The 12,713-nt window shown below is 34.6% G+C and overlaps 1 protein-coding gene across 2 annotated transcripts; it reads left to right on the top strand.

Moving 5' to 3' along the window:
* The first annotated feature begins 1,438 nt into the window (after positions 1 to 1,438).
* Positions 1,439 to 11,581, top strand: LOC144472982 (uncharacterized). Of its 2 annotated transcripts, XM_078186481.1 has the most exons (4): positions 1,439 to 1,530; positions 11,055 to 11,138; positions 11,205 to 11,391; positions 11,492 to 11,581. In XM_078186481.1, exons 2-4 carry the CDS (start codon positions 11,117 to 11,119, stop codon positions 11,499 to 11,501), a joined length of 219 nt encoding a protein of 72 aa, XP_078042607.1. In that variant the 5' UTR covers positions 1,439 to 1,530; positions 11,055 to 11,116; the 3' UTR covers positions 11,502 to 11,581. The 2 variants fall into 2 exon arrangements, with proteins under 2 accessions (XP_078042607.1, XP_078042606.1); XM_078186480.1 differs by having other exon boundaries at positions 11,205 to 11,578.
* Positions 11,582 to 12,713: the final 1,132 nt, after the last annotated feature.

Genomic DNA, 12,713 nt, shown 5'->3' with positions numbered 1-12,713 from the left:
TATTTCATTGCCATACGCCATGATATGTTTTAGAAGAGAAACTTCTATTCCAAGTGACGAAATTGCAAAATTGAAATAGAGAAATTAATGGAAAGATAGAATAATTCTGTTATTAATAATAGTACGGAGGAACGACTATGTGAATAATTTCGACACCCTTGCCGCTGACATGCGGAACAAGATTGGCGTCGTAATTAATCAAATAACCCACCGCGTCTAAATGTGTGATTAATTCACGAAGCGTTAAACTTAGAAACCATTCATCAGCCGGTCGGAAATAATATATAAACGCGTCATATCTTGATAACGCATCGCGTCAAATCAAAGTTATGAATAATTTCACTAGCTTTAATAATTACTAGAAAATGTTTTATTACTCCATCAATTATTTTACGTTTGCAACTTAGTATTTGTATCTATTAATTTCAAAAGTTGGATTTTTTCGTTAACTAAATATTCTTTTAACAAAACAGCTGGGTCATATAAATAAACACTGTATCCAAGTAATTCAGTTTAGTTGACTAAAGGTAATACTGTAGAAACACTTTTATTCGTTGTTTTATGTGGTAAGAACACTTTAACACATTAATTTTCCGTGTTTAATTACTTAAAGATCCTTCCATCGCATTTCCCACTACTCCATATAGAAAGTATATTGTATTTATTAAATACATGAACTAAAAACACCGTTATCGAAATGAAGGCACTATTCTCTTCGAAATAATACCACAAAGCAAATATTCGTTAAATTAATTCACTGTAATGGAACTTATAACAGCATTCCATGCGTTTACTCGTTAACGATTGCAAGATAATGTAAAATGAATAATATAAAATGTCCGCAGGGCAGAAAACATGACAGCTGTAATTTCGCAGCAGTTAATGTGTACAAGTCTCAGTTGAAGTGACATGATTGACGACACAACTACGAATAACACTAATTGGCTTCGGAACATTGGCTTCCGTGTGTGTAGAATAATACACGTCGCGAAATCCAGCCCATTAATTCAAATCAAATCCAGAACAATAACAATGCTACGCAAAAATTGATCTGTCATCGTTCAATTTCGAAAGAAAAGTTCAAGCATAATTTGTTTTTACATTTTCATTCGCATTTTTTATTGACGAGAAAAAGGGACGTTCGAATCGTGTCTACTTTAACATTACGCACTGTAATATTTTTAAAAAATATAGATGCTTAAATAGAAATATCACAGGATCCGAATAAAACATAGATAAGTGTAATGTTTCAATTTTCGTGTTGTATAATTTCGTTTAGGTTGTTCGTACGGTATAGCTGTGAAGTCTGTCAAAGTACGTTTTCAAACAATTTATATACCTATATATGTTCGTGTTGATAATATACCATTAACACGATATGAATGGACATCAAAATTGCAGCCAGTAAAAACGTTTCTGCGCACTGTAGAACAATCGTTGTAGCAGTGCAGTTATGTTTTTGTGAAGTTTTCAACATTTTGGTTATTCGTAATCGGAATAACATACTGAAGTACCTACAGTGATTATTTGGTAATTATTTTTTCTCTATTATTTTCTATTTCATTCGAATCAACTATTTTTTTTTCGCATTATGCGATTCACATATCTAATAACTGAAAATATTTCGAAATATTTCTAGTGAGAGAACAATTGCATACAATTTACAGTGAACATTTTATTTTCTCAATATGTACTGGTCGAAATAGTCTAAAAGTTTTATCAAACAATTTTTATCAGAATAATTATTAGTATCAGAATATATAATATATTATCTATTTTTGTCAGAATAATTCATTATAAATGACCTAATACTATTGGTTGCAATGGTTTCACTATGAATCCCTTGGCATTTCATCTTGCTATATACATACATATGTATGCACTTTTCTATTGAGCTGGCTATTATAGTATATTTCATGAATAGCATTATTATTCGTAATTATTTTGACAGAGTACAGTATGGAATTCTGTAGATAATAGAAATTATATTCAGTACGCTGCATCAGCAGTTCATCTCAATTGATTTCTTAGTAATGCGGGATATTTTAGTAAAATGTTTGTACGAATTAGCAACAGTTTAATCAATTTAACAATTACGAATTGTTCGCAATGACATTTGACCCCTTGACACACAATGACGTTTGGGAGACGTCAAGAAAGAACTTCACCATTTTGTGAGAAATGTCTAATTACTCTACATACTCCAAAATGCTTTATAGAACTGCTAGTTTATTATTTTATAACATTACTTAACGAAGTTCACTCAACCTCAACAAATCCTAAAAAGCAATACAAATTTCAAAATAAAATATCCTGTTTTTAAGTTCAGCAGAATTAAATGGTATCTTTCGGAAGCGTCGGGTTCCTTTTTATTCGTATGTCAAAGGGTTAATATTTAATATCCGTTCCTAACGAGTAACGATCACGGCGCGTGTGTTCATAAATTTTTATATTTTGATGAAAATTGTGGAAGTCTAAAAAACGAATAAAATAATATAATCTAACAATTAACCGAACCGAACTTAAACTTATTTAAACTTTTTAAACTAATTTCCGTACGAGACCGACTTAAAATTACTTATTCGCAAGGGGATAAAAATTTCGCGGAAGGGTTAAATCGAATTAAATTGCTCAGTGAGCCCAAAGAATGGTTTTTCACCGTTAACACGGAACTTAAATATTTCCAGGTATCAGAGCCGTGGATCCTTGAATTCCACGGGCAGCTATCGCGTGAAGCTTGCACTTCGATGCACTTGCTCGCATCGGCGCAGCGCGAGCCCCACGAATATTGCTAACCTCGTGGGAGTTAAATCGAGACAAGCTCTAAAAAAAAAAGATATTAAACAACGTTTCACGTTTTCTGTCCGGTTGAAACGCATTCGTCTATAAAAAAAAGTTTCTCTGCGAAACAAAAAAAATACAGCAGAAAAAAGAGAGAGAGAGTGAGAGAGAGAGAGAGAGAGAGAGAGAGAGAGAGAGAGAGAGAGAGAGCTGCGGTGAATCGATTGTATACACGCCGGCCGATTTTATTCCCGGAAACTTACGGTCGAACGTCGAGTCGAATAGGGAGCACCGGAATTTGACAATCGCGCACGAAATACCTGGAGAGATGTGGAAAGTTCAGCGGTCGGTAATTGATGTCTATTGTTTCCCGATAACGATGATAATGCGAAAATATCATTTGCTGGTTCTCGTTTCGTTGTTGTACGGGCGCAGTACACCGTGCGGAACTGCGCGAAGGAAGTCGATCTCCATTCGCATCCATCGCGGTTTTCCCGAGTGTTTCGACACGCATCGCGGTACTTCGCGACCATGATCTACAGTGGGTCAAAAAAGTATTGGCACAACCAGTTTTATATTTTTAAACTATACAGTAATCTGTTAACATTAACTATGTTTATTAGCGTCTCTTGACGCACATAAATAGTGTGCCTACTGAGAAGTCTCAGTTATTTGTTGTAAGGACATAAAGTCAAGAAAATAACAGGCTACTGATCGGCAACCATCTGCTAAACCACCTACCTCTGTCAATTGGACTTCCACCATTTTTATAACCGATGATTATGCAATTTCATTTACCGACCAATTTTAAATGATACAAAACATAGGAATTTTCTAAGAAATTAAGCACGGACTAGTTACACATAAAAAATTTACATTAAATTAAGCATGAATTACGTGATATCTCATTTTTTTCAAAAATGGATTTGCACCACTTTCAAAATAAACGGTCCATATGTTATCAAACTCATTTATCACTTGCCAACATAAATGCTATCATTTGCCAATAACTTTATCGACGATGAAAAGAATACTCAAGAGAATTGCTATTCTTTTGGTTTCGTTCAAACATCTTTAAAATCTGTAATAAACTGAATACAGCCCTTCTTTTCTCACCAGTATTAGTCTTACACATTGAAATAAAAATCTCGCCGCGAACAGAAGAGGTATTTATTAATAATCGTGTAAATGGAAAATCTGGTTCCTATCCTGCCCATGTATTGATGGAATCTCTCTCCAACCGTGAATTGGATTGTTAAATAGCAATTTTATTTATCCGTATTAGTCCATCCAGTTAACCAATAAATATTGGGAAAACGAATCTCGATAGAAAAGAGAAATAAAACCGGACAAATTGATAGTCAATCGTATCTAAATTGAAAACTTTAATAGGATAAGTCCTGTGTATGAAGGTCGGTTGTTGGTATTTTCAATTCGATAGAGGAGAGGTCTCTGCGGCTCCATTAAAATACATGAATTGATCGCATGCTGAAATGAATCAAACGCATGTCAAAAACTTTATTTTTACCAAGTTGCAATGTTATACTTAAAAGACATATTACAGAACATAATACGCATAAAACTGCAGTGTTACGGTAAAAAATAGATGATCGATTACTCTTACAATTTTTATACAGTTCGACTACAGTTCCTTACACAATAATTTCTTACATAGCAACAATGATTAGCACCATTTCCTCTTAAAAAATTTACCTGGTACAAGAAAACAATATAGATTTCTTGTTCGTCTTTATTTATATTCATTCTTAAACTTTGATAACAGAAGAATCAAATTTTGTTTTCGATTTGGAGAAAAAATGAATAATATTTAGTGAATTGTAATGAGAATTCACTTAGTGGATTATGCATAAAATTTTCATAACATGTCTGACTTGTTATTATAGTGTAAAGGGTTAAATAAGTAAATGTATACCTCCGGTGCAACCTGCACATTTCGAAACACTGCCATGTGCAGAGCATAAGTAAATCCTATCAATATCTTGTCATGTTAACAATGTAATTAGCGTCTGATATTAAAAATACTACTTCTATTTTATGTCGTGTCATTATTTGTAAACAAAATTGGATTAATATGAAGTATATTTTAAGTGATATTTGATTTTTCAAAATTGAAATTAAACGATTTTTGCAATTGTCTAATTTTGAAAGTGGTGCAAGTCCATTTGCATCCCGTAGGTATACATCAGTTTAATAAAATACGCCTAAAACAAAATAACCAAATTACATATTGATAAAACAGTAGAAACGTTGCCAGACTTCATATAATTTGCCTAAATTTTTTAATTAACACATATGTTAACCTTTAATTGTTTCGAAACAAGAGAAAATGGACTTACACTACTTTCAAAATAAACGGTCCAAATGTAATTGTTGCAAAGTCACGTATTTAAAAACACGTTGTAAGCATGGCATGGACTATACAAGGCCAAAGCATCAAACTTTTTCGAATTTTCGAGTCGCCGTTCTTTTTGCGTTAGTACATCCCTTAGGTTGTTTCACATATTGTTAAGCGTCGATTACACGCAGTTAGTGTACTTGCTGCTCACGGATGGAATCACTCGCGGCTATTAAATCCGCTCAATGTAATCAATAGGGATAGTAAACTCGCCAGAGCTAGCAACCAAAGGGAGTCGGAGTCGATGGCTCTCTAGCCATTAAAATCGATCCGTGTAATATACATAAAGCGAGGAAACCGGCCGATGCACAAAACTCTGACGCAGAAAACAATCGGAATCGAACAAAACACCGAGCAAACGAGCAAGCGAGTTTCCTAGCTGCCAGTAGCCTATGCAGTTGATATTCATGATGGGTCGCAGGACTCGCGCTCGCTAACACGCAAATTCACTTGGGAGTCGGTCAATCAGTATTTTCGCTTATTGTTGCGGATAATCAAAATAAAATCGCAAGTTTCACTGAAAACCGTTAACGTCCAATTCAACGATGCAAATTATATTACGCAGTTTTCTATTTCGTTGGACTGTCGAATATCCATATTACAAAATTCCACAAAATGATAGCAATGAATCTAAGCAAATAAAGTTTATTGTAGTTGTTGCTTTTGCAAATTAAGAATTCTAAAAGCGTTCAGTTTAGGTGAATTTATGTGTTAATAGAAATTCTGGCAGACTTACAACAAGATTATTTAGCGTATTTTTATTAATGTCGCTCAAAGTTACAACAGTTGCAATGTGTAGCTTTTTTGTTCATTTTCGTATTATACCTGTGCAAAACTATCGAATTAATATTCCCGATAAATATTTCATGGGATTCAAAAGAGCGTGCGCGTCATTTTAAAAGTGAAATATTGTTTTCTAAAAGCCAGTGCGAAGTACGGACTGATTTATGAACTGAGACGTTGTCATGCATAAAAATTATATCATCGTTCTGATCTGTCCAATACGATTTCAAATGATTTTCTAAAGTATCTGTGTACCATTGTTCATTCTGCTCGGAATAAAAGCTACCAATTCTTTTGTAGAGTACGCGTATAAATTATAACTGACAGAATTTATGGTCGCTCTAGCAAAGAACTGTATGACCTTTTCCATGCGTGAGTTTCAAGCTTATAGTGCCGCTATTATTTCGCTGTCGCAGTGTTCAGTAATCTTAAAATACGTTTGTCAATTGCACTTTCAGATATGTTTCATTGTTTTGTCTATCTTTTTTATATTCACTAATAATCTAATGGAATTGAAAGTAGCGTGAATGTTTTCCGTTCATCTGGACGAGACAGCTTCGTCAGTTGTTTTGAATGCTTACGTTTCACCGCGATTATGGTTCTTAATGTCGCCTGCAATGTCATTTTTGAAACGACATCGGCCATCGCCTTTTCCCTGTCACAAAGTTCTTTTCTTCGTGACAGTTTTCTTCTTCGATTTTCTAAGCGACTCAATCGACATTTATCTATGTCAAGTAATACGTGCGAGGATAATATAAAAGAATAAATAATCACATTGTCAGCGTAATTATTCTATATAAATGTACAGGGTTTACAATGGGCTATTTATATTTTTCTATTTTTATAAAAATCGATATGAATTTTCTTTTCATCCTTCAAAATAATATTTGTTCATTTATTATACAGTAGTTTGTATTGTTTGTTTAATTAACGCTATATGGTGTAGGGTAAGTCATGTAAATTGTGCGCTTCAAATAACAAATTATGCGTTACATCGAAAATTGCTAAATACAAAAGTTGCATGTCTTCAAAGGAAGTCAATGATAATATATGCATCAAAATGTCCTGTTTTTATGGTGCGCATAATTTGAAAGTTATTTGAGGTCTGCTAATTGCGTGATTCACCCGGTATACAAATCAAAACTGGCCGCATAAACAAATGGCCGCAGATTTCCAAACTTTCTGAACTCACATCCTCCTCTTCAGTTCCGTTAGTTCAATCTCTCTTTAAGATACACGATCTTTATCATTAAAATTTCCAGGTGAAGTTCGGTGTATACTTTTTTCATCTGAAGAAGTTAGATTCGACGTAGAGGGCAGAGATAGGGGGAAACAGGGAGAGAGAAAGGGCGAGAGAGAGAGAGAGAGAGAGAGAGAGAGAGAGGGGGGGAGAGAGAGACAGGGAGTAAAATAATTAAAATCTGAAATTTTAATACACCTAGACCTCACTGAAGCCACGTTGACAAATCACGTCTTTTATGTACTAAGTATGAAACTAATGAAAATTCTGTGAATACTTCTGCTGTGTACACTATCATTTACTTTTCAAATTTACAACACGTGTGTTACAGATAAATAATTGTAGAATCTATATTCAACGCTAAAAATTTTATGCAGAAAATTCAAATTATTTATTTTAAGGAGGAGATTCAAATTATTTACTTTACGTAAGAAATTCAAATTTACGAGGTAGTCTGAAATAGTATGTAGAGTGATGATCATATACAAACAACATAAATCCTTTAAATTTACAACAAATAAATAATTTATAATAACTACAAAATTAATGGAGAAAATTAAAAAATTTTCAAGCAGATATGTAAAATTCCATGTACAAAATATATAAGTAGATTTTAATGTTCTTTCCCCCTATTTAGGGTAAATAAATATTTAATAAATATTTGCACAAATTACTTCTTATTAACATTTGCAAAATTATTTATGAAATTCTGTTGATCTCGAAACTCGTTAATCATAATTTTTCGTTTTAACATTGTAGAAACTAACTAGTAATAAATAAAATGCTAACAGATATTGTGCTTTAACAGAACAATCTTTGAACACGCATCCATCATGTGGGTAACGTGGTATAACACTTTTTATCGTATCAACATATATCAATGTCACAATGTAAATCGAAAACTACTTTTTGCGACCGCGCGATCGATTTGTTAGCTTGCGCTGTTTAAAATTCATAGTATCGATTGTATTTCTACCATTACGCGTTTTTTTCCCTCCGGTGTAAATACGCGCGTGGTCGGAATAGAATTTCGTTTAGGAAATATTGGCGGCCTCTATTTTTGTCGGCCGATAGAGCGTTTCGATTCGCTGAAATACGGCCGCGCCGAATTGTAATCGGGTTTTGTCCCCGGCATTTTACGCGCGATGAGATTACGCGCGCCATTTTGCGGAGGGACGCGAAATCTCTGGGACACGGCACACGTCGCGCTGCGATTTAAGTGGAGCTATGATCTTAACATTAGGGTGACCCATAAGTTTTTTCCGCGCTGCGCTATGAGTGACTCTAAGTGCCTGTATTTATATAAATATACAGGCTTATCTCTTAGCCGTTCGTGGCATCGGTTTCAGTCGTCCCAGAGCTCTTTCAAAGTACGTTTCGTTGGTGACAAAGTCTCTTTTAACATTTTTTCTGCGCCGTTCAATATGGAAAGCCAAAAGAGGCATTTGCGACATGTTATGCTTCATTGCTTTAAAAAAGGCAATAGTGCAAAGGACACTACAGACGAGATTTGCACCGTTTACGGGTGCGGTACTACGACTATTAGGACCGTCCGTAATTGGTTGAAAAAATTTAGAGCTGGCAATTTCGAGTTGAAAGATAAACACCGCAGCAGCCGCCCAAGAACGACGGATACGGACATTATCGAGACTGTGCTCATTGAAAATCTGCGATATAGTGTGCGCGAGATAGTGGATGCCACTAATATTCCCAAGACAACGGTACATAATCATTTAATCACGATGGGATATGCGAATCGATATGAAGTTTGGGTTTCACACCTATTGACGGAGACCGGCTTTATGAACCGCGTCTCTACGCGCGATTTGCTTCTCCAGCGACATGATAGGGATCCTTTCTTAACCCTCTTAGTACCGAACAACGATATATCGTTGTTGGTTATTACTGACAAGAAAGTTTTCTTAATATTTTTATTAAATAACAATTTCATTCCCTATTTCTTCTACCTTTTTGAACTTGTTATTTATCAGGCTTTTCAAAATTCTTGCAATTTCTTTCCGAAATTTTATCAAACTTCGTCAAACGGGTTTTAAACATTTCGCTTAGATACAGACTCTTTTGGCCGGTACTAAAAGGGTTAAAGAGGCTTGTCATTGGAAACGAGACTTGGATTTTATACCAAAATGTGCATCGAAAACGCACTTGATCTAAGGAAAATAAACCTTCAACTGTTGCAAAGCCTGGACTTCATCCGAAGAAGGTTCTTCTGTGCGTTAGGTGGGACTGGAAAGGTGTAGTGTACTATGAGCTCCTTCCTCAAGGTGCTACGATCAATGCTGACAAATATTGCAATCAACTGGATCAATTAAGGAGCCGCCATAGCAAAAAAAACGGCCAGAATTGGCGAACCGACGAGGCGTCGTTTTCTATCGCGACAAAGGAAGACAGCATGTTGCGTTGGCCGTAATGCAAAAATGATTACAGTTTTATTGGGACGTTCTACCTCATCCTCCTAGCTCCCCAGACCTCGCTACATGCGATTATTACGTGTTCCTCTCCTTAAAAAATTTTCTCCATGATAAATATTTCAAATCTATAAGCGAAATAAAAACGCACCTAGTTGAATATTTTGCAAATAAGCTTCAACAATTTTGGAAAGAGGGCATAATGAGGATTCCTGAGAGATGGAAGAAGGTTATAGAACAGAACGGTTCATATATAACATAACAGATCCACCTTAAACAACAAATATCCTGTATTCATTTCGTATCAAAGAAAGGGAAGAAACTTATGGGACACCCTAATATTTGACGGGAACGAGCTTTCTAACCCCATCGAGGTTAAGCACGTTGCGTATTGTTCGGAAGAAAGAAGGAAAAAGAACTCGGATCGAAAGGTTTCACTCGCAGGGAACGTTAAAATAAATGATAAATATTAAATGAACCTCTGTACTTTCAAATTTCGAGTTGCGAAAGAATTAGCATAAATAAACAAATTTATAAATATGCAGATCGTCGCCCTTCGGGTGGTCTCTCATTTAAATTTTGCGCGCTAATGACTTCGCTCGCCCTATACATCAATCATTCTAGTTGGGGGCGATTACGGGAGCGTATTGGAAATAATTCTGCAAGTTTCACTAAACGAGTTTCATCTAAATTGTCTCGAATAGCGAATGAAATTTTATTCGTAGAGTTTATTCGAGAAATATTACTCCAATGAAATTTTATTCGAAGAATTCATTTGATATAGCATTTGAATAAAACTTTATTCGTACAATACATTCGATATCTTGTATGGATAAAATTATATTCGAGACATTAATCGGATAAAATTATATTCGAGGCATTAATCGAATAAAATTTTATTTGAAAAATACGAAATGTTGTTCCAAGAATGCTCAATTCTATTATATTTCCGAACATATTGTTAGTACCTGTCGAACTGTCTAACTAACTATTTCAATTACAGAAAACATTGTTCCCTATAACAGTATAATTTCTAAGATTATAACTAGGCTGTGAATGTTTTTGCAAAATAGAAATTTTCCAAGATGGCTATAAGGAATGGAAATTAATTAAAAATAAATTGTTTTTTTCAATCATTTCAATAAACTGACACAGTTGTGTTTTTAGTTTATTATACATACATATGTAACACAATAATATGTTTTAATGTTATGTAAAGATAAAAAAGATGAAAAAAGATAAATAAATTCCTTTGGTGGTTGAAAGTAGACATACGACCGCAACGGGTAAAATAATTTGTTGGGCCATGGATGAGGTTATTGTTAATTTTAAAAGAAACATTAGAAAATTATTGCTACACGAATTGTTAAGTGGGAAGAAATTTATCTTACACCTTTTTCTAATAAAGTATGTTACAGGACAATTGTCGACAGTTGCACAGGAAAAGCATTTCTTTAAAAGAAATCAAACATGGATGGAACATACAAACGTAGTAAGTTTTCTGTTATTTTCAGTTTGATTTCGATGAATTATTTATCACAAGAGATTTCAATACCAGGAAATAAAATGTCCAGAAATGTGGAAACAGCCAATTCAATGGTTACTGTACCAGATAAAGATAACACTGCTGCACTAGAAGAAGATAAGATTGCTGAGCCAGAAGAAAATAAGGTTGCCGAACCAGAAAAAGAAACAATACCGCCAGCCCCTCAGAGAAATTTCATGCACTATTTTAACAGGTTTAGGTACTATCATTACTGTTTAGCAGAAAAAATCGATACCGCGATAGGCGTTATATGCGTTATGATAATAAAAGTATACTTTTACTTGACTGGTTTCGAACAGCAAGCCTTAGAACATGATGAGTCAACAGATAAAATGAATTGACTAGTACAGAAGAAGTTTGTTCGCCTGTCAACGTTTTCTAACGAATAAAACATGAAAAATAAATTCTTTTCGAATTTCTTACTTCGATCCTCTTAACGTGTTTACAGAATGTTTAAATTTTTACATTCGATCAAAGCATACCATCTTTTTCGATTTACAGTTTCGTGTTAAATTATTCTTAAAATTCAATAATGTTTGTTTCACGTTAATTTTATATTTTTCAACAATTTACATTTCTGTGTTAAATTACGTTCAATGCAATCTTTATACTTTTAAATGATATACATTTTTGTGTTAAATTGCAATTTAAATTCAACAATGTTGCTTCGATGCTAGTTTTATTCTAGTAAACGAATACAATTTTGTGTTGAATTATATTTGTAATATAACAGTGTTTGTTTCATATCAATTTTATATTTTAAATCACTTCGTAAAAGTTTTTATTCAAATACTTGAACTGTCAGATTTTATTCGGCACAAAAGTAGACATCTTCAGAACCAATAAACAAACGTGTGGTTGACACTATAGTGAACAATCATACACTGAAATTTAAGGTAACATACAGTACTTTCTTGCCGATGAGTCACCGTCAGAAATTCCATGTACGGAGTACTAGTAATACTAGCCTTTGAGAATCAGCGAGAACTTATTTAAGGACCTAATAATATTTCGATATAGCAATTGTAAGAAGGGTCAGATTTTGAACGAGATGCTGGCAAAGTCTACCCTATACCGCTAACATTGTACAGGGTTTTCCAATAGGGACGGGTCGATGTTGACAGTCTGTAGCGGTCATGTTATGTTGAATGCGTCGTTGAAATCTGTTTTTTACAATTCAGCCAAGTTACACGATTGAGCAGCACGTCCAAATGATAAAATTATATTATCAAAATAAGTGTTCGTTAGTGCAAACGTTGCGCGCGTTACGCCCATTTTATGGTAGACGGGGTGGCCCTTCAAAGTCGACCCTCCAACGTTTGGTGACCAAATTCGAGACGACGGGTTCGGTAAATGATCAGCCAACATTCGTACGTCAACGGAATGTCAGATCGGCCGAGAACATCGCCGCTGTCCGTGAAAGTATGCAAGAGAACCCGAGGCAGTCAATTCCTCGCCGTGCACAAGAACTTGGCCTTTCGCAGTCTTCAACTTGGCGAATTTTGCGTCTGGACTTGAGCC

The sequence above is a fragment of the Augochlora pura genome, chromosome 7, assembly GCF_028453695.1.
Source record: "Augochlora pura isolate Apur16 chromosome 7, APUR_v2.2.1, whole genome shotgun sequence".
Lineage (NCBI taxonomy): Eukaryota > Metazoa > Arthropoda > Insecta > Hymenoptera > Halictidae > Augochlora > Augochlora pura.
This window is presented reverse-complemented; position numbering and strand designations above follow the sequence as displayed.

Bases quoted from the DNA above. Each gene is read 5' to 3' on its own strand.
- LOC144472982 (XM_078186480.1), top strand. From the start codon at position 11,117: ATGGATGGAACATACAAACGTA. The intron at 11,139-11,204 runs GTAAGTTTTCTG...TTTCAATACCAG, and splicing joins GGATGGAACATACAAACGTA to GAAATAAAATGTCCAGAAAT.